A 20395-nucleotide genomic window follows, 5' to 3' on the forward strand; every position below is an offset into this window, starting at 1 on the left:
AGGGCCGACAAAAATTGGTCTGAGGGCCGCATTTGGCCCCCGGGCCTTAGTTTTGACATGCCTGATTTAGATTACAATTTACAGTGTGAAAAGCCTTCACAACTTTACCTTTCCACAAGAAGACAAGACATCATATATAATGCATAAATGGTGTGGTTCAGCTCACATTTCTTTTCTTTTTTAATTTGCTTTCATTGTCGCGCTGCTTTTTTGAGCCGTAGGTGTAACTCAGTGTTAACATTTTTTTGTCAGCACCAAACGCAAACACAAGTGAAAAACATCATGAGCTCAATCTTGTGGCAATTAATTTGTCGCAAGATCGTGTGGCGTGAGATCCTTGTCCCATTAATAATTGATTTTATGGGGTGTAAGTAGGAGTGGGCGATAGTAACTAAATCGAATGTCCTGATAACGTTAGTCGGATATTATATCAATCCAACAGAACTTTAAAGTGCGTATGACAGGTTTTTACGATTTTCCATTTTTTACTGTATTTGATGCATTTATACACCAAGTTTTACACCAATCGAGCAGGTATTTGTGGAGAAAAGTCGAAAAATCTGTAGAAAAATTACAGCAAGTGACATCACACTAGGGAAAACTCATTCTAGTCAAAGTTTATGCAGAATTTACAAAAATAAACTACTTTTTTTGACTCTCTGAACGTGAATTCAACAAACTAAAAGCAGCTCTCGTATATTATTTGTATTTGTCAAATAAAAATAATTGTGATATTAGATGAGTTTTTGTCCAGTGTTTCCGGGGTAATTTCCAAGTGCGATGTCATCAGTTACAGACAGGAAGTGAAATTATAAACCTAAATATTTTTTAGTTCAATGAGTTGTCCGACCTGTAGGGGGCACTTTAAATGTATTAGTTGAGGTTGAATTATCTGAAATATCCTGTTATACCCGTATTTAAAACTTCCCCGTTTCATGTATTTATTTTCGTTCATCTTCTACCGCTTGTGACTTTGGGCCTTAGGCGGGGTACACCCTGGACAGCACATGCAGACTCCACCCATAGAGATCGTGTGATGTTGGTCTGGTCCGGGAAGCTCTAACTGCTCCGCCACCGCGCACCAGTTTTATCACTAAGGTCAATTTTTCACAATATCATCTACATTTTGACATATGTAGACATATTTTGACATTATCGCCCGACTAGAGGAGTAAGTGCTGTAATTACATGTTTTTTCCTATTGCAAATGCATATTTTGACACAGACAATGAGAGTTACATCAAAAGCATGCAACTAAAACATTTGTAGACAAGCATTACCGTATTTTCTGGACTATAAGTCGCACCTTTTTTCATAGTTTTGGCCGGGGTGCGAATCATATTTATACTTATATACTTATACTTATACCCCGGAGCGACTTATATATGTTATTTTCACACTTGCAACCGCATTTCATACTCCAGTGCAACTTATATATGTTTTTTTTCTTCTCTACTATGCATTTTTTGGCTGGTGCGACTTATAGTCCGGAAAATACGGGTAGATAGAAGTTTTGGTATTTCCTCGTGCAGCTTGGAAACAAATGACGGGATAAGCATTATCAGATGTGGCGAGGGAATCAAAAACGTATCACCAGGTATGTTTCCAATAAAGACACAACCGCATGAAATCATAAGGTGAATAATAATCCTCCTTTTCACGAGCCGCTCCATTCATCTTCCCTCTTCGCTAACCTCGCCTTGACTCATTCTCCGATATTACAGTCATCTCGCATTGTTCGCTAACAGGACTTGGCATGCGCAGCAAGCCTGGAGTCCGCGCTCATATTCACGTTGTGCTTATTGGACACTTGAAGCGGGGCTTTTGTGCATGCCAGTCAACTTCACCTCGGCACAATTAATAAAAGCATTTTTGCGATGGCTCTGAGAAAGACCTAGCGCACAAGGTCACCGGCCCATTAGGAAAAGAGTGCTGCGCTCTTTTAAAGCTGCTCTCGCTAATGCCAAAGCACTCATCCAGGATTCCATGTACTCAAGGGCGATTTCAGACTCTCATAAGTTAGACGAGTGTTGGTTGAGTCTTACCAGGCCGATTAGCGCCCTCTGTTGGGGATCCTCTTCTAGAAAAAGGGGCACCAGCTTCTTATCTGTAACACAGCAGGGTGTAATGGGTCTGTGCAGGAAAGTAGATTAAATAATAACAATGTGTTTAAATGAAGATAATAGATAACAAATACATGTAAAATATGAAGACATTTCTTAGCCTGAACAAAGTGTGATAAATTACATAATTAATGATGAATTTACCGTATTTTCATCGTTTTGGTCGGCGACTTGTATGTGATATTATTCATTATTTTCACACTGACAACCACAAGAGGGCGGTCTAGGCTCTAAGTGACGCAGAAGAAGAATCTGCACTACCTCTGGAGTTTGTGGAGTTGTTTAGAAGTGACACAGAGGAAGAAGAATTCAGTGGATTTAGTGATTTGGGGTAAAACTGATGCTTTGGTAAACTTGTTAGCATGTTCTTTATGCTATAGTTATCTGAATAACTGTTAATATGTTACGTTAACATACCAGACACTTACCACAGTTCTGTCTGTGCCTCATGTAGCTGAAGGTGTTAGCGTTAGCATACGTACACCTATTCACCATGTTCTCTCATCTATTATTATTTTAAACTGCATTTCAAGATTAAATGTCTGTTCTTGGTCCTGGATTTATCAAATAAATTTACCACCAAATGCGACTTATATATGTTTTTTCTTCTCTTATGCATTTTTTTGGCTGATGCGACTTATACTCTGGAAAGTAGGGTTAATTAAGAATTATTAACACCCTTAATTAACACAGTAAGCTATCCTATAGAGTTTATATCTTTAATTTAGTAAAAAAAAAAAAAAAACAGGCAAGTATAAGTATGGATGCAAATATGTTGAGCAAGCAAACTGACAAAAAAACTAGTGTCTCGCCTTATGGTGCAGTTGATGGAAAGTGGCACCGAAAATAATCTAATAATAAGATTGAATAAGAATGTTCGAGTTAAACTATATTGAGCAAACTGTGACTACATTATTATCTGTCCTATGGATGAACAATTTTGGGAAAAGAAGAAAAAAGTGTCATGCATTTTTAAAATCTAAATTCAGGAGCAATAGAGAGGACTGAATTATGTATCGACACAAGGACTCAAAAGCCTGTGGAAAATACTGCGGAGGCGTATGCTGCAGGACATTCGGTTCAGTCCATTATTCATCAAGCAACTTTGAGCCTTAAGTGGGTAAAGTGCAGGACAGTCATAACTCGTGACAATCGTACTGTATCCCATGTTTATTTCCCCCAGTTACAATGATCTGATACAACTATGATAAATGTACAGATTGTAGAATTAAACACAAAATGCTTAGAAGATTACGCGTCAAGTTTCTGTTCTCTACATCTTAATCTTTAAATTTGCACATCTTACAATCATTTTTTTGGTTTGAATATGTTCTCGTAGTAGACAATGTATTATTAAACTATTTTGTAGAGACAGAAGAGAAGACAAGCTCACTACCAAGAGGACGTGTGTCAGGTTTGAAGTATTTAAAGGTGCACTATGTCCCTTTTATGGTGACATGACAGGTAAATGCCACCTGCTTTGTTAGTGCTTTGTTTGGAATGATCCGCAGTATTTTTTTTAACAGTCTGTAATTAAATGAATAATTGTAAGAGTTTAATGCCACACTGCGGAATATTCAAGAACAGGTAAAGCAAAAGGTGTTAGACCAAGGGTTGTCATTTTATTTTATTTATTTATTTTTATTCATTTTTTTTTATTTTCATTCATTTTTATTTTTAAATTAATTTTAATTTATTTAATTGTATATTATTTTATTCGGTTAATCGATGATCTTGATTTTTCAGGTCAGAACATAAGAACAAACACTTTTTTTGTGTGTGGTGTGTGTGTGTGACTATTTTAGAAGCAAAATGACAGGTTTATAATTCAATCTATTGTTTAAAATATGTTTTATTTTGTATCTATTGTTTTAAAATTTTGACACTTTGATTTCATAAAGCTATTCACAACCTTGAGGACTAGAAACATTAAAATAGTTAAATCTGGAAGTTTTAGTCGCACAATAATTGTAACAATACAATTTGACACCGTGACATCCCAAGTAAGAAAAATGTCACCTTTAAATACAAAAATAATTGAGAAACTGAGCACTTTTTTTGTTTCGTTTTTTGGGACCACTTTCAAAATTCACCCAAAATCTCAGCGTTGAAAAGATCTTTCAATTTTAGCGGTGTGAATCCGTGTGGGAGTGCGGGAACGTCAGTCACAGGAAACATGCTTACTTCTGACCATACATTCCCCTCTTGGATCCACAAATACACATCTTTTGATCACTTTTCCTATGCCGACACGCGAGGCAGCTCGTTTGATGCTATAATCAAGTATGTTTTTTCTTTTTTTTTCTCCTCTGAAATATGCAAAAAGATCTTAGAAGAAACAAGGAGCTGACGGTTCAAAGATACTGCCGTTTAGAATGCTCACGTTTCAGACAGTTAGCTGATGCTCACGTTGTACGGGGCTTACAGCGAGCGGACATGTGCTGACGCGGCGTTTACTGGCATCAGGACAAACTAGCACATGTTGAAAATCACTTAATAGACGTTTTTATAGCGGTCGGTTTTGTCACGTCAGGTTATGTTTCGAGCGGTGCAAGAAGGAACGTCACAATTTTTACCATTATTCACGAGTATAGACACCGAAGACCGGGCAGCGGTGAAATCTTTGTCCAAAAGAGCGCGTGGAGTCAAACGTGCTGAACGATAAAGTTGTGTTATTGTGACAACAGCCGGGAAAAAAATAGCAGTTTACATTTTAGTTTTTTTTTAAGTGTTACAGAAGAGATTGATTTGATATTTTCGGGAATATAAGTCGCACCAGCCAAAAATGGATAATAGAGAAGAAAAACATATATAAGTCGCACTGGGGTATAAGTCACAGTTTTTAGGGAAATGTATTTGATCAAATCCAAGACCAAGAACAGACATTTAATCTTGAAATGCAATTTAAAATAACAGATGAGAGAACATGGTGAATAGGTGTACGTATGCTAACGCTAACACCTTCAGCTACATGAGGCACAGACAGAACTGTGGTAAGTGTCTGGTATGTTAACGTAACATATTAACAGTTATTCAGATAACTATAGCATAAAGAACATGCTAACAAGTTTACCAAAGCATCAGTTTTACCCCAAATCACTAAATCCATTGAATTCTTCTTCCTCTGTGTCACTTCTAAACAACTCCACAAACTCCAGAGGTAGAGGAAGTGCAGATTCTTCTTCTGCGTCGCTTAGAGCCTAGAGCGCCCTCTTGTGGTTGTCAGTGTGAATATAAACAACATGTGAAATACGGTCGCCAGTGTGAAAATAACAATTTCAAAATATGACATGTAAGTACTTTTTGCCTCAAAAAATTGTGTTTAGTTAACTTCTTAAAATGAAAACAATCACGATTATTGATGAACCGATTAATCTTGACATCCCTTAAGGTGAAAGTAAAGGTTGAGCCATGAGGTTTTGTCTAAAGAACCGTCTAGAGTTGGATGCTAATGAATTTGATGATGTCATATTTTCAGAAAATTCAGATGTTTTGACTTGGTTTATGTTTAATCGCTGTGTCACGTTTTCCACCCCCCAAAAGCTTGCATTACAGTTCAATTAGGTGCTTTTGGCAGGTGTAAGGACTTTTTCTTTTTACATTATGCACATTATACACTGCATCATTAGGTTGAAGGCTTTTGGCAGCTTTAATCATGATCCTCAGTTTTTTGTTAGCTTGTGCTTTTTTTCACACGCAGTTATCTAATTACTGACAACAATGCAGAAAACACACGACAACATCATATTTTACGACAACAAAAAGAAAAGAAAAATACAGCCTAGTTTCCGGGCAAACACATGTGCTCAATTTTGAAAACCAGTGCTGCATAATTATGACATTAGTTGCACAATATGAAAAATCCTCCAGCTCAGCAAGTCCAGACGCTCGAGATCTGATCTGACAAGTTTGACCCCAGCGGCATCGAGATTGGGTCCGATACACAATCTTAAACCTTCTAAATTAGTAGTAATCATTAATTTCTGTGCTTAGACAACTGCAAAGCACATCAGAGCAGTAAAAATAGACAATGGTTGAGCAATATGTACCGACCTATTGACACGCTGCAGTTTTTATCATGGCTGTGAAACAAAGGGATCCAAACTCCAGTCGTAAATCAAAGAAAAATCCAGATTGATCACTTTGAATACAGCTTTACATTGATATTGTGCCATTTTCATCACAGTCGGCACCTCGAGTGACATTTCGAGCCAGTTTTGATTGTTTAGCGCTGGTTAAGACTGTCGGTGTGATTTCGGCTCGACTCGGCAAATGTGAAACAAAAAGGATGAAACGGAATATTGTTTTGGAGTATGAAACGAATGCGAGACAGTCTGGGGAGGCCGCGAGATCGTGAGAGTGAAGTTTTAGCGGCCGACCCAACAGCAACACAGCTGTGATGGAGTCGAGAGAGACGACGAGCGAGCGAGCGGGAAAAGGGTACCGAAGGGATAAAGTACCGAACTGGACGTGTTGTATAATCCTCACCTTTTTGCCGTTTCTCAATGTTTCACTGTATTTTCTCCCCGCTCCACATCTCCCTCCGCCTCTCGCTTCCCTTCCTCTCTATGATAAATTAGCGCAGAGCCTGTGTGCCGCCCAATTCTCCAGAGGGACCGAGAAATGCGACCTCAGAAGATCACATAAAAGCGACTACAGTCCACAGCCCCGTAACACAGGCATGTCTTTCCTTTCTACAGCAGTCCCAGGGCGATCCTCCATCCTTTATAAAGTGGTGCTGTACTGTACACCTGACGAGGCAAAACGGACAGGTATGCGCATGCAAAGATCTGCCATAACATTACGACTACCGGCCCACCATCCATGTGCAGTATCCACAGACAGGTACACACACACACACACACACACACACAGATCAGCCATAACATTATGACTACCGGCCGACCATCCATGTTCAGTATCCAGTATATGCATTTAATATTCAGACAGTTTAAATAAAATCAGTGTTTTAAGTGTGAAACTCGTTCAAATCTCTATATTCGACATTTTCCCACAAAAAATCTAACATTTTCATCGTATGTATGTGTGTTTGTGTGTGTACATGTTTTCTCTGTGTAATATAAGTCATGGTGTTTTATTTTTGTGTATAATATGGGACCCGGGTGGGGCACAGAAGCTCTTTTTTTATAATTGACAATGAAAAACAAAATAGAATCATAAAAAAACTACCATAAAACTGATGCAATGATGAGGAGGGTAATTAACTTCAGCTGTAATTCATCATTATAATACTGAGTAAGTACGTACACAGATAGAAGCCACAAACATTTGAAACACAGAATCAAATAGTATGTCATGTCTAACTGTTGAAAATCTACTTTAAATCACAGTTTAAATGACTGAAGTTATGCAAAAGCTGCAAGAATTTACAGCTAACATACAGCAGTTTAAAGTAGTACTGGATTTGTCACAGTTTTTCTCATTAACAGCATTTCTCAAGGTGTTAATTACATGATTTTAGCAGGTAACAACCATAGTAATCAACACATGCAAATGACGCTAACACAATCAAACACTTAAATAACAAAATGTCCTGTTTCCAACGTCCCGGGGTCTCGTTCTAAAATTTTTTATCTTTAGCCGTTAATGTTTCAGTCTCCTCTCTAACGCCACTGCTTATGGATGTGTGTGAATTGTTAAACGTCAGGCAGATCTCATTCAGCCTCACTACGATGCGTTTACTTTACTGCGTGTCTGCACGTGTGTCGACGGGGCTCGCTTACCCAGACTCCACGTGTCCACCGTCGATAGCACTCTAGAAAACAAAAACACACACACGCGAATCTGCGATGAGTACAGTCCCTGCAGCCACCATTCAAATAAGAGCTTTACGTTTGCGCTTTGAGCCGATACTTTTGCAAAGCCATCCTACAAGCGCCCGCACAGGAAAATATATCAGAGCTCTACAAGGAACGGCCTGAAGGAAGCTGATTATTCAATGAGACCGGGGTTTGATGGGAAAATAAGATGGACATCGCCTATAATTGGGTTTTAGATGTTACATTTCTACATTAAAGGTGGAATGGACGATTTTTTTCAGCAATTTTTGTATCATATTTCCTCGTGGCGTGGATAAATCATTTGTCCTGCCACGTATCAATCATAAAACGCACCTATCGCTCACCTGCAGCCGCGTGCGGTTCGTCCCCACGTTTCCGCGTGCCTAAGCGCACGGATCTATCATAATATAGTTCCCTCAGTGTACGGGGCAAAATGAAGACGGAGAAAGACAGTTCGAGCTGACGCAGAAGTGGACAGAAATCTACGGGAGACGAGCGATGCGATGCGCTCCGTTGCGCTAATAAACAAACGCACGTGTGTTGTATCAGTCCGCACGGGGGAGTGCGCATGCGCACTTCCGCCTGCGTTCTCAAATCGCCGAAAAATCGTCCATTGCGCTTTTAAACCATACGAATATTGCTGCGTTTTAGTAGATCAATAATATTCCGACGACTGCAATGCAATTTATTGAACTAAACCATGTACATATTTTAACGAATATTAGATTGGATTAGATTAGATTTTGAAATTATAATGAATATATTCACTCTGCATGACATATTGATGGGCGCGTTTTTAAATACCGTATTTTTTCGCACCTTTTTTCATAGTTTTGGCCGGGTTGCGACTTATACTTACATTTATACTTAAATACTTATACTCCGGAGCGACTTGATATTTTCACACTTGCATTTCATACTCCAGTGCGACTTATATATGTTTTTGTCTTCTCTGTTATGCATTTTTTGGCTGGTGCGACATATACTCCAGTGCGACTTATAGTCCAGAAATACGGTACTCTAAATTGGCTGTTCTAGGACACTAAGAGGCAGGTTTCTCTTTTTGTCCTGCATTTGTCGGACAGTTTGTTAGGACAAAATGAGCCTGACTCTCCACCAAACTGTGACCAACGAGACAAAGCTCATTTTAGTGATAATTTGGATACTAGAAAACGTCATCTTTTCCACTTTCAGCACAGACAAAGTGTTGAAAGCGGATCACACGCGAGCAAATTTCAGACTTTTCACTTAATTTCAATGCCCCGCTTTCAAACTAAACCGTGAGACTTTGTCGTTGACCCGAGATGTTGAAATGATGTGACACACTTTAAGCTATAATGGTATTCCGACATTGTGGCTCCGCATTAGAAAAGACAGTTTTATGCGTGTCGTAGTTTTCTTTACACAGCCCCGACGGTAAGATAGACCTACTTCTTTGCGTTGTCCTCGATGTGATTTGTGTGGCTCGAAGGTCTCCTCTCCGACTTCTGAAACAACCACATTATTGACTGGGGTTTGATTGAAAACCAAACAGAGAAGAAAAAGGCAACGGTTTCAGAATGTCAAATGTGCAGAATTGTGCAGACGTTTAGTGAAGCGTGAATGCTGATAACGCTGATGATTTTTATTGTAGCGTAAAAGGCATGAACTAGAAATAGATAGATTCTGGTGTGGAAACTGATAAGCGATACAATGGTAATTAAATGGACTTCATCATTTTGAGATTTACTGTATTTTCCGCACTATAAGGCGCACTTAAAAGCCTTTGTCTCCAAAAACGACTTATAATCCAGTGCGCTTTATAATCCAGTGCTCCTTATAGTGCGGAAAATACGGTACACCAAACTTAAAGGTTTCAGTTTCCTGTTATGAACATCATTTTGAGGAATTTGTGCCCAGTCAACAGGTAGAATATTTAGTTTTTGTGTATTTTTGTGCGTCTTTTGAAGAACGCTTCAACCAGAATGTTGTTTCTTATCACAGCAATCCTAATGCCACATACATCTTATTGTATTATTTCCGCTCACAGTTTAAAGACAACACGTGGAGCACCTTTCACCAGATAGCGTACATAACTGCACTGAGATAAACGCGGGAGCAGCAGCGTTAGAGACTTTAAATGTACTAATCAAATGAAATGTTGTATTATGCACCATCGAGCATAACCTATTTATGTAAGACCTGATAATGTCTCTGTGAATTGGATTTCAAGGGCAAATTCAAAGAGTACAACTCTTTGGTCATTATGGTCATGGCGGTGGGGTGAACGGGGGACACGAACCAGCAGCTTGTCCCACTCGGCCTGGACACGACACGTCCTGTATCTGGGGTCGGGGACCGCCTCCAGGTACTTTGTACTCTCCGTGTTCCACTGCAGCTCGGACCAGAAGCTCGCCAGACTGCTGGCCTGAGAGGGGGGGAGAGAGAGGGAGAGAGGGAGGGAGAGGGAGGGAGAGAGGGAGGGAGAGGGAGGGAGAGAGGGAGAGAGGAGAGAGGGAGAGAGGGAGAGAGGAGAGAGGGAGAGGGAGGGAAGGAGAGGGAAGGAGAGGGAGGGAGAGAGAGGGAGAGAGGGAGAGAGGGAGGGAGAGAGGGAGGGAGGAGAGAGGGAGAGGGAGGGAAGGAGAGGGAGGGAGAGGGAGGGAGAGAGGGAGAGAGGAGAGAGGGAGAGGGAGGGAAGGAGAGGGAGGGAGAGGGAGGGAGGGAGAGAGGGAGAGAGGAGAGAGGGAGGGAGAGAGGGAGAGAGGGAGAGAGGAGAGAGGGAGGGAGAGAGGGAGAGAGGGAGAGAGGGAGGGAGGGAGGAGGGAGGGAAGGAGAGGGAGGGAGAGGGAGGGAGAGAGGGAGAGAGGGAGAGAGGGAGGGAGAGAGGGAGGGAGGAGAGAGGGAGGGAAGGAGAGAGGGAGGGAGGAGAGGGGAGAGGGAGGGAAGGAGAGAGGGAGAGGGAGGGAGGAGAGAGGGGGGGTAGGTAGAGAGGTAAGGAGGGAGAAGAGAGGGAGCGGTAGAATGAGGTAGGGAGAGAGAGCAAGAGAGAGGTAGAGAAAGGGAGGGAGAGAGTGAGGGAGAAAGGTAGAGAGAGAGAGGAAGGGAGAGATGGAAAGAGTGGTTGATAGAGAGGTAGGGAGAGGTAGAGAGAGATATGAGGAAAGTGAAGCAAGATGAAAATGGGGGGGAGACAGAGAGGGAGAAAAGAAGAAAGGGGAGAGGAGAGAGGGAGGGAACGAGAAAGGGAAAAAGGGGAAGAGATGCAGAAAGTGAGAAAGAGAGATGAGAAGAGAAGGGGAGGGACAAATTGTGAGAGGGTCGGGCGAGAGAGAGGATTAGAGGGAGAGATGAGGAAAGGGAGAACAGAGAGGGAGAAAGAAATAGCAAAGGAGTGGGACAAGAGGGGAGAAAGAAAGGAGAACGGGGTAGAGATAGAGGCAAGAAGAAAGAAAGAAGAGAATTGGAGGGAGACAGTGGAAGAAAGGGTGAGAGGAGAGAACGAAAAAGGAACCAAGATGAGAGAGGAGATAGTGGGAGAGAGGAGAAAGAAGAGAGAGAAGGAAATACAAGAGGGGAGGAAGAGAGAAGGGAGTGGTAGAGATTGGAGAAAGAGCGAGGTAAGGAGAGCAAGGGGATAGAGGGAGAGCAGATGAGGGAAGTGAGAGAGACGAAAATGGGAGGGAGGGAGATAGATAAACAGGGACAAAGTAGGGTGGGAGGGAGAATGGAGAGAGAAGAGGGAAAAGAGGGGAGGGAGATGACAGGAGTGAGAGAGATGGAAAGAAAACGAGAGGAAAGAGGAGGGAGAGGGACAGATGACCAAAAAAAAGAGAGATACACAGAGGAGGAGAAAAGGGAACGGGGTGAGAGAAAAAAGAGAGCAGGAAAGAGAGAGAGTGGAAAGAGAGAGGGAGAGAAAACATAAACAAACAGCTCAGTGACACAGCAAGGACACTGCTGCAAAACAATGAGGCGATAATTAAATCTGGAGAGCGGACGGTTACTTAAGAGAGCATTTTTTTGAACTCTGGAATAGCACGAGCCGCAGCCATTACCCAAAAAGGCACCTTCGAGGCGAATTAAAAATGCACTAGTGTATATTGTTAAACTGTCTCCTAAAGTCCATGCAAATTAAATGTGCTGCTTATTAGAAAGAGAGAGGGAGAAATGAGAGAATCACTATAAAACACAACGAGCGGCATGATTAGATACGCAATTAATATACAGCATGCCTTTTATTCATGCGAAAATATGTATGTGTTTCGTTATTATAAGGCATGCCCCCCAGCTACTTTGAGCTTTAGGGGGACTGCAATCAGAGAATGGTCTGTATTACCACAACAATATTAACATACAGGCCAACAAACGAGACGGCATATGGTCTCCTCTGCGCACTGGAGCAACCCAACACAGGCTTCCAAAATTCAATAATTACGCTTACAAAGATTTCCACAGAAACTGGCCGATAGGAGTGGGAGATTTTGTATTATTCTGACCACAATATTCAGGAAATGTTACGGCGATCGATCGGAAATGTGTGTTAAAATGTGCCGAGGTTCAAAACGAACCAGAAAAAGGCAGAAATAAAGCTTTATACTTTGTTGTGGAAGATTCCGTTTCTTTTTTTTGCAGCCTTTTTGACAGATTTAATACCGTATTTTCCGGATTATAAATCACACTTTTTTTTAGGCGAGAGTTTTTTAGTTTGTTGTTTCACAGATTTTCCTTGGCATTTTTAAAAGGGGAGGACGGAATAAAAATTAAAATACATTTTTATTTTCCCATTATCAAATCACATTTCTACCATCTAAAAGTCAGAGTTGAATTTAAAAATAAAATGTTATTCTATTACTATTATAGTTATCAATGCAAGACATTGAAAATAACTTATTATACTGCGGTGTACACAAATACCTTCAATGTCATAAACTAACCCAGACTGAGCTTCTCAGAAAATGAATCATCCCGTGACCAAACAAGTCGCTTTGATAAACTTTATTGAGTCTTGACAGGAACACAAAGTGTGCAATGAATGAAAATGTCTTATTGATCAGCTTAAATTTGGCCACAGTGACTTGATCTAACACTGTGGCGTAGTCATTTTTCCCACGCTCGAGTCGTAGACACGTAGCTCAGATCATCGGGACAAGTAGCGTCCTTACAATGCGATCAGAAGAGAACGTGTGACTCCAGACGAGCTGGACATGTCCACATGAGGAGGACATGTCCACATGACATGACATTAAGTGCTACTTAAACGATTCTGATATAATCGGTCAAGACGCGTATTCTTCATTTCCTCGTTTAAACATGAGTTCAATGAATGGTGAGCGCAAGCCAAAGCCACGCCCACCCCGCGTCCTTCATGTTAATCTACCGGTTGATCTCATGGATCAAGGAAGCAGTGAGTTGCGAGAGTTTTAAAGCTCTGACGTTCTGACGAACTCGGGGTAGTGCAGAAATGGTCGGAGGTCGGAGATGCTGGTGCAGAATCATTTTTAAATATATGTTTATATGTTTTTTCTTCTCTCTTAGGCATTTTTGGCTGGTGCGACTTATACTCCGGAGCGACTTATACTCCGGAAAGTACGGTATTCATCTTTTTTATATAATATATATATATACATATACATATTGCCTGTCTCTATCACACTGTCTACTCGAAACGTTATCTGCAGAAATCATCACAAATAATCATAATTATTGACCCATTTGTGTTCAATGTGATTAGCGCTCAATCATTAGCATGCACTGATGTCTAATAAAGCATCTCATTCAATCATAACCATGCATAAACTCAGACAAGACGCTCAAAAAGCAGCACCGACCCGACTTCTTCTGAGGCTGAGAGAATGCGACCACTAATAAGATGAAAAATAGGAGCGCTGTGAGTCAATTCAATAATACAACAGAGGCATTCATTATGGATGATGTTGCTACCTTGATAGTGAAGACGGTCTCGGTATGCAGCTCAGTCGCACACGTGACTCCAGGGATGCTCAGCAAACCCTTTGGTATGTCCTGCAACACAGCAACACAACCGCGCTGTCATTCATAAAAAATAAATGCAGCGTCTTAGCATTCACGGCAGCATTGTCCGTATATACGCGGACGCTTGTTATGTAGGCGTGTAGTGTACCTTCTTGTCAAACACGGACGAGTAGGGCAGGATTTTGTCCAGGTTGAGGGATTTCTCGTAGCAAATTCTGTACAAAGAGGCTGTGGGAGATTAAAACAACTGTAAGCAAAGCAAATACTGCATTTTTAATCAGGACAAACGTACAATTACAAAACTATCTTCACATGCATTTGACATTTTAGGGAGCAACAAGCTAAGCCATGCATTATTCATTGTTGTTCAGAGTCAGAATAACAATGATATGGATAGTGTGTGGAGATTATTATTGTACATTTGTTGTGATGTTTTGTATATTTTGTATTTGTATGTATGATTTCCATTTATGTGCAGGACTGTTGGTTTTGTAGAGAAGTGTAAGCATCTGCACCAGAGACCTGTGCTACAGAGATGGATTATAGGGTCAGAAAGGAAACTAGGGATGTCAAGAAGATTCGGGTAATCATCCGGGTGCAATATTCTCTCATCCTGGTGCAATATTCTCTCATCCTGGTGCAATAGCAAATATTCACTCATCCTGGTTCAATATTCTCTCATCCTGGTGCAATATTCTCTCATCCTGGTGCAATAGCAAATATTCACTCATCCTGGTTCAATATTCTCTCATCCTGGTTCAATATTCTCTCATCCTGGTGCAATATTCTCTCATCCTGGTGCAATAGCAATATTCACTCATCCTGGTTCAATATCCACTCATCCTGGTTCAATATTCACTCATCCTGGTGCAATATTCTCTCATCCTGGTGTAATATTCTCTCATCCTGGTGCAATAGCAATATTCACTCATCCTGGTGCAATATTCACTCATCCTGGTTCAATATCCACTCATCCTGGTTCAATATTCTCTCACATCCTGGTGTAATATTCTCTCATCCTGGTGCAATATTCTCTCATCCTGGTGCAATATTCTCTCATCCTGGTGTAATATTCTCTCATCCTGGTGCAATATTCTCTCATCCTGGTGCAATATTCTCTCATCCTGGTGTAATATTCTCTCATCCTGGTGCAATATTCTCTCATCCTGGTGCAATATTCTCTCATCCTGGTGCAATATTCTCTCATCCTGGTGTAATATTCTCTCATCCTGGTGCAATATTCTCTCATCCTGGTGCAATATTCTCTCATCCTGGTGTAATATTCTCTCATCCTGGTGCAATATTCTCTCATCCTGGTGTAATATTCTCTCATCCTGGTGTAATATTCTCTCATCCTGGTGCAATATTCTCTGTCCAGCTGTAAATAAGAGTGCTATTATTATTTTTTTCTACTTTCTGTTTTTACAAGTTTTTCTACAAGACAGTTTTTTATAAGTTATCTGTTCTTTATTATTATACTTCTGTACCTACACTGTGTTGCAACCCTGGAATTTCCCCAATATTTGTGGTACAAATAAAGGCTTATCTTATCTTGTAACTGTGATTAGACCCAAAAAATAATCATCGTGACCGTTTTAGACGCAAAATTCATGTTTTTAGTTCCATCTATCGTCCATAAAATAGACCTAAATGTAAATAACTTTTTCCATCTGGCTGTCTTTGTCAAATGTAACTTTATTTTGTCTTTCAGGAAGTTCAATTTGGTAAGGCCGCTCACAAACTTATATAGAATAACATAATTTTAGACAATGGTTTAGTCACAATCTCAATAACAATGCTGAAAAATCTAGCAGTTTTTTCTCACTATAATCGTAACACTACAATTTGATATCGTCACACGCCCTGAGATAACATAACCTGCTCCGGATCAGGATCTCGCCTAAAATAAGACGACGAAATCAGAAAAGAGAATTACGCTGCTGTGAAGCGAGGAAATGCATTATGAACAGTGAATATTCCTTTATATCAACGCGCCGACTTATACAGGATATTTAAATACACTTAGCTCATGCAGGTGATGGCTAAATGGAATATTCCCATTATATTTAATCATACTGTATTACATTAAATGGATGAGATTCAAATATGTACATATTTAAACAATAAAATGTAATTGAGCACATCTGGCTCCGCGTCTTTAGGCAAATGATCTTTCTCTTTCGTGGCGTGACTTGTGTGGGTGTAATCGGCCGCTAAAGTGCCGGCTCCAGATGAACGCTCCGCCCGTCTTTCCTATGGCTTATATTTCATCTCTTAACTCCTCGTATATTTCGTCATCGTGATTAACAGTTCCTCATGTTTGAAATACACAGCTCTCGCCTTCACCATTGTTCTAATTGGTCGGTCGGAGCAAACCCCGCCCCTCCCGTGCACAGATTCATTCGGAAAATCCGGAGTTTGACAGAGCGAGTTGTGAACCTGTTTTGTAGCTTATGCAGAGACGCTCAAAGAAATAAAATACTTAGATTCCCGCGTTATTATTATTATTTTTAAATGTATCAATTAGATTTAATTTAATTCTGAGCACGACACCGGCCGTGCTCTGATCTGCTCCCTCGACTTTGGCCTCTTCATCCTTCTAAACTTTGTACAAAGTCATAGTTCATTTGAGTTTTTTGTGTGCATAGGTTTTACAACAGAGCACTACGTAAATGTAGAGAGTAAAAGAGATTTTTCTGGCTTCAATTTAAATCTCATAAAATGATGGCTTAAATGTTTAAATGTTATGACTTTATTTTAGTAGTGCCCCGCATTTTTTTTATCTGGTTTGGCCCTTTTACTCTTACCGCTGCCAGAAACAAAAGTGTCAACCACTTGAATTCAAAAATGCACAAAGGCTAACCACTCTGCCACAGTGCACTATTAAGCTCATACTCTTTTCTAAGTACGTTTTTCAAATTCCATACTTTCCTCTTACTTTAAAGGAAGGCAAGGCAGACACAGAAAGCATAAAAAAGCCGTTATGATCCAATCTGTTTACAAGTATTCAAGGTCCCTCCGTAACCAACTTTTAGACGACCCTCTACGGAGTCGCTGATGAGAAATGTAAGACCCCAAACTAAGCCTCTCGAAGGATAAAGTTACGCAGTGTGGTTGTGCGGCTCAGGCGGAGATAAAACGACAGAGGAAGAGAAGCTGGCACGCCGCCCGTTCACACTGACCTAGAATGAACTCCTGGATGTGATCAAAAGACTGGACGGTGCTCACGTCCACGTCGCACAGCCATTCAATAATCTGGAGGAGAGAAATACATTCAGAGTTTAAATGGGAAGATTGATGTTGTTCTCTATGAGCCAGAGGAAGAAGGGCAAATCAGAACCAAGAGACATCTCGTTACTGTAGACCATTAAAACTGAAGCAGAAGTTCTACCGTCTTTTCGTGACAAGACATTGTTAAAGATGCTTCTACTACTTACTACGGCTGCTATTACTACTGCCAACTACAGCTAGTACCATCACTACCCTTACTATTACTACCACTCTTTTTGCCATTACTTTTATTCCTATCATATACCATATATTCTGGACTATAAGTCGCACCTGAGTATAAGTCGCACCAGCCAAAAAAAAGCATAATAGAGGAGAAAAAAACATATATAAGTCGCACTGGAGTATGAAATGCGGTTGCAAGTGTGAAAATAACAAATAATATCACATATAAGTCGCTCCGGAGTATAAGTATGTAGTATAAATATAAGTGTAAGTTGCACCCCGGCTAAAACTATGAAAAAAACTTATAGTAGACTTATAGTCCAGAAAATACGGTAACTCCAAATAGAATTAGGAGATGTATACAAAATATATATAACATGAAAGAACAATGCTGTAATAATAATAAAAAAATAATGATAATAATTATAGCAAATATATAAAATAAGGCACGCATAAAAATAAGGTTTTCCAAAAGAAAAGAAAAATAAACATAAACAAGATATTTTGCCTGAATATATGCCCACAATTGACAGTTTGTAGTATAGTTTTGGATATTTCCCAACGGTTGTTTTGGAGATGAGCAAAATTAGCATATTGAGTAAATTCTTTGCTCGTCTAAAAAAAAACAATTAGTCAAGAGTACAATACCAAGCAAGGCAAGGCAATGCGAGTTTATTTGTAGAGCACAATTCATACACAAGGCAATTAAAAGTGGAAAAAAGCAAGAAATAAATGCATTAAAGCAGGGGATAAAGTGATATGTCGGGCCGTTTCTTGCTCATTTTAAGGTCCATTCATGTTTTCGAGACATATAAAGACACACTTTAGCACGTTCCTGGTTAAAATGTTACCAAGATAATGCAAAAAAAATATCTTTGTCAATATCGCCCACCTCCGAGGGACTCTTTTCAAGCAGAAAACATTACCCACTTTGAGCCCTCAAGCTAAACAGAGTGCAACAGACATTAGAACTGCAACAAAAGCAAAGCCAGAGTTCATTCTTGTTCATGTAAAATTTAAATGTCTCGTTACTCCCTTCTTCCCTCCTGGAACAACTAAATATTGACCCAAGCTACTGATATAGTCATTTACTACCGGCAGTTAAACTCAGCCCTCTGGATATAATGAGGATACCATCAAACAAAAAAGTTAATTTGCATTAGCGCGAGTCGGGGAGGTTCATTTCCGCAGCGTTTTTAAGTTTCTGGTGAACAAAGCAAAACGTGCCAGCAGCAATTACTTTTTTTTCCCTTTTCTTTCCCCCACGCCACTGATTTCACTCCGCCGGTCCCCATTAGAGCGAATACAAAGGACACAAAAAGTTACAGTACACTTGATTTTCATTATCCCCGATTCTTTCTGCACTAATGGGACCGGCAACTCGCTTGACCTCTCAATGAAGAAAATGCACTGCCTGTCCAGCAATAAAAAAAAAGCCTGGACTCAACTAAGCAAATATAGAAGTTTTTTTTTTTAAACAACCGTGTGGAAAAGACAAATCCCGTGGTCACGGAGAAGATGCCGAGTGTGTTTGAGAAGGGTCAAATCATTGGCATTGTTGAATTAAACTCTTGTAAAGACTAAATGAACTCCAGATTTGAGAAGTTTCAATGCAAAATGGAGTACCGTATTTTCCGGACTATAAATCGCACTGGAGTATAAGTCGCGCCAGCCAAAAAATGCATAATAGAGAAGAAAAAAACATAAATAAGTTGCACTGGAGTATGAAATGCAGTTGCAAGTGTGAAAATAACAAATAATATCACATAAGTAACTCCAGAGTATAAGCATATAAGCATAAATATAAGTATAAGTCGCACTCCGGCTAAAACTATGAAAAAAGGCGCAACTTATAGTCTGGAAAATACGGTATTTATTGATGAGCCAGAACACCAACAAGACCCGGGGAGTTTCTGCAGAAAAAGCCACTGCTCCGACAGTTACACACCATTATCCCCGCTTGGTTCATGAATATTGGGCCCTGACACTCCCCTCGTTGAGATATACATTATCCTATAGACTCCTTAGTCATTGAATTTTCTCTGTTAGATAGATAGTAACATTAAAAGTAAATAAATAATAACCATACAGGCCTATGCTCTAGAGTTTTAGCATGAATTATAATGCAAAATAACCCTCGATGTTACACTCTTATCATGTTATTATAATTCTTCGTACATTTGTGAGTGTTTTTTGGAAATGCTTCATCAGCATCAAAGAAGACATCTAAAGAGCTTCTGTTCACATCACAGAAGCTCGTAGAAGGCAGTGCAGCCAAATGTTAAACTTTTTCCCTTTTGGACGGAGCAATCAAAGCAGCGTCGTGTCAAGATTTGCCTTATTTTTCACACTTCAAAAACGTCACTTCATCTGCGCGGCTTTCAACTCGACACCGACGCCCACAGCATCCGCAATGAAGAACGGGGCCAATCGTCAACGAGCACAGCATCCGCATTGAAGAACGGGGCCAATCGTCAACGAGCACAGCATCCGCAGTGAAGAACGGGGCCAATCGTCAACGAGCACAGCATCCGCAGTGAAGAACGGGGCCAATCGTCAACGAGCACAGCATCCGCAATGAAGAACGGGGCCAATCGTCAACGAGCACAGCATCCGCATTGAAGAACGGGGCCAATCGTCAACGAGCACAGCATCCGCAGTGAAGAACGGGGCCAATCGTCAACGAGCACAGCATCCGCATTGAAGAACGGGGCCAATCGTCAACGAGCACAGCATCCGCAGTGAAGAACGGGGCCAATCGTCAACGAGCACAGCATCCGCATTGAAGAACGGGGCCAATCGTCAACGAGCACAGCATCCGCAATGAAGAACGGGGCCAATCGTCAACGAGCACAGCATCCGCATTGAAGAACGGGGCCAATCGTCAACGAGCACAGCATCCGCAGTGAAGAACGGGGCCAATCGTCAACGAGCACAGCATCCGCATTTAAGAACGGGGCCAATCGTCAACGAGCACAGCATCCGCAGTGAAGGACGGGGCCAATCGTCAACGAGCACAGCATCCGCAGTGAAGAACGGGGCCAATCG

The 20395-nt window shown here is 40.7% G+C and overlaps 2 protein-coding genes across 2 annotated transcripts in view; one reads left to right on the forward strand and one right to left on the reverse strand.

Annotated features, from left to right (window-relative positions):
* Positions 1 to 20395, forward strand: part of LOC140368045 (tetraspanin-8-like) — a 276094-nt gene that overhangs the window by 246220 nt on the left and 9479 nt on the right. The window lies entirely within an intron of this gene.
* The window catches only part of gsap (gamma-secretase activating protein), a 75191-nt gene that overhangs the window by 31790 nt on the left and 23006 nt on the right, over positions 1 to 20395 (reverse strand). Inside the window, exons 18-25 of the mRNA XM_072454899.1 lie at positions 17077 to 17149; positions 14043 to 14122; positions 13844 to 13924; positions 13732 to 13764; positions 10206 to 10331; positions 9356 to 9411; positions 7868 to 7899; positions 2046 to 2107 (exon numbers count right to left, since the gene is read on the reverse strand). Of these exons, the coding sequence (XP_072311000.1) occupies positions 2046 to 2107; positions 7868 to 7899; positions 9356 to 9411; positions 10206 to 10331; positions 13732 to 13764; positions 13844 to 13924; positions 14043 to 14122; positions 17077 to 17149 (543 nt within the window). The remainder of the gene's footprint in view (positions 1 to 2045; positions 2108 to 7867; positions 7900 to 9355; positions 9412 to 10205; positions 10332 to 13731; positions 13765 to 13843; positions 13925 to 14042; positions 14123 to 17076; positions 17150 to 20395) is intronic.

Source organism: Eucyclogobius newberryi, unplaced genomic scaffold, assembly GCF_026437365.1.
Source record: "Eucyclogobius newberryi isolate DKJ021-1_F unplaced genomic scaffold, fEucNew1.0.hap1 SCAF_2, whole genome shotgun sequence".
NCBI classification, from domain to species: Eukaryota; Metazoa; Chordata; class Actinopteri; order Gobiiformes; family Gobiidae; genus Eucyclogobius; species Eucyclogobius newberryi.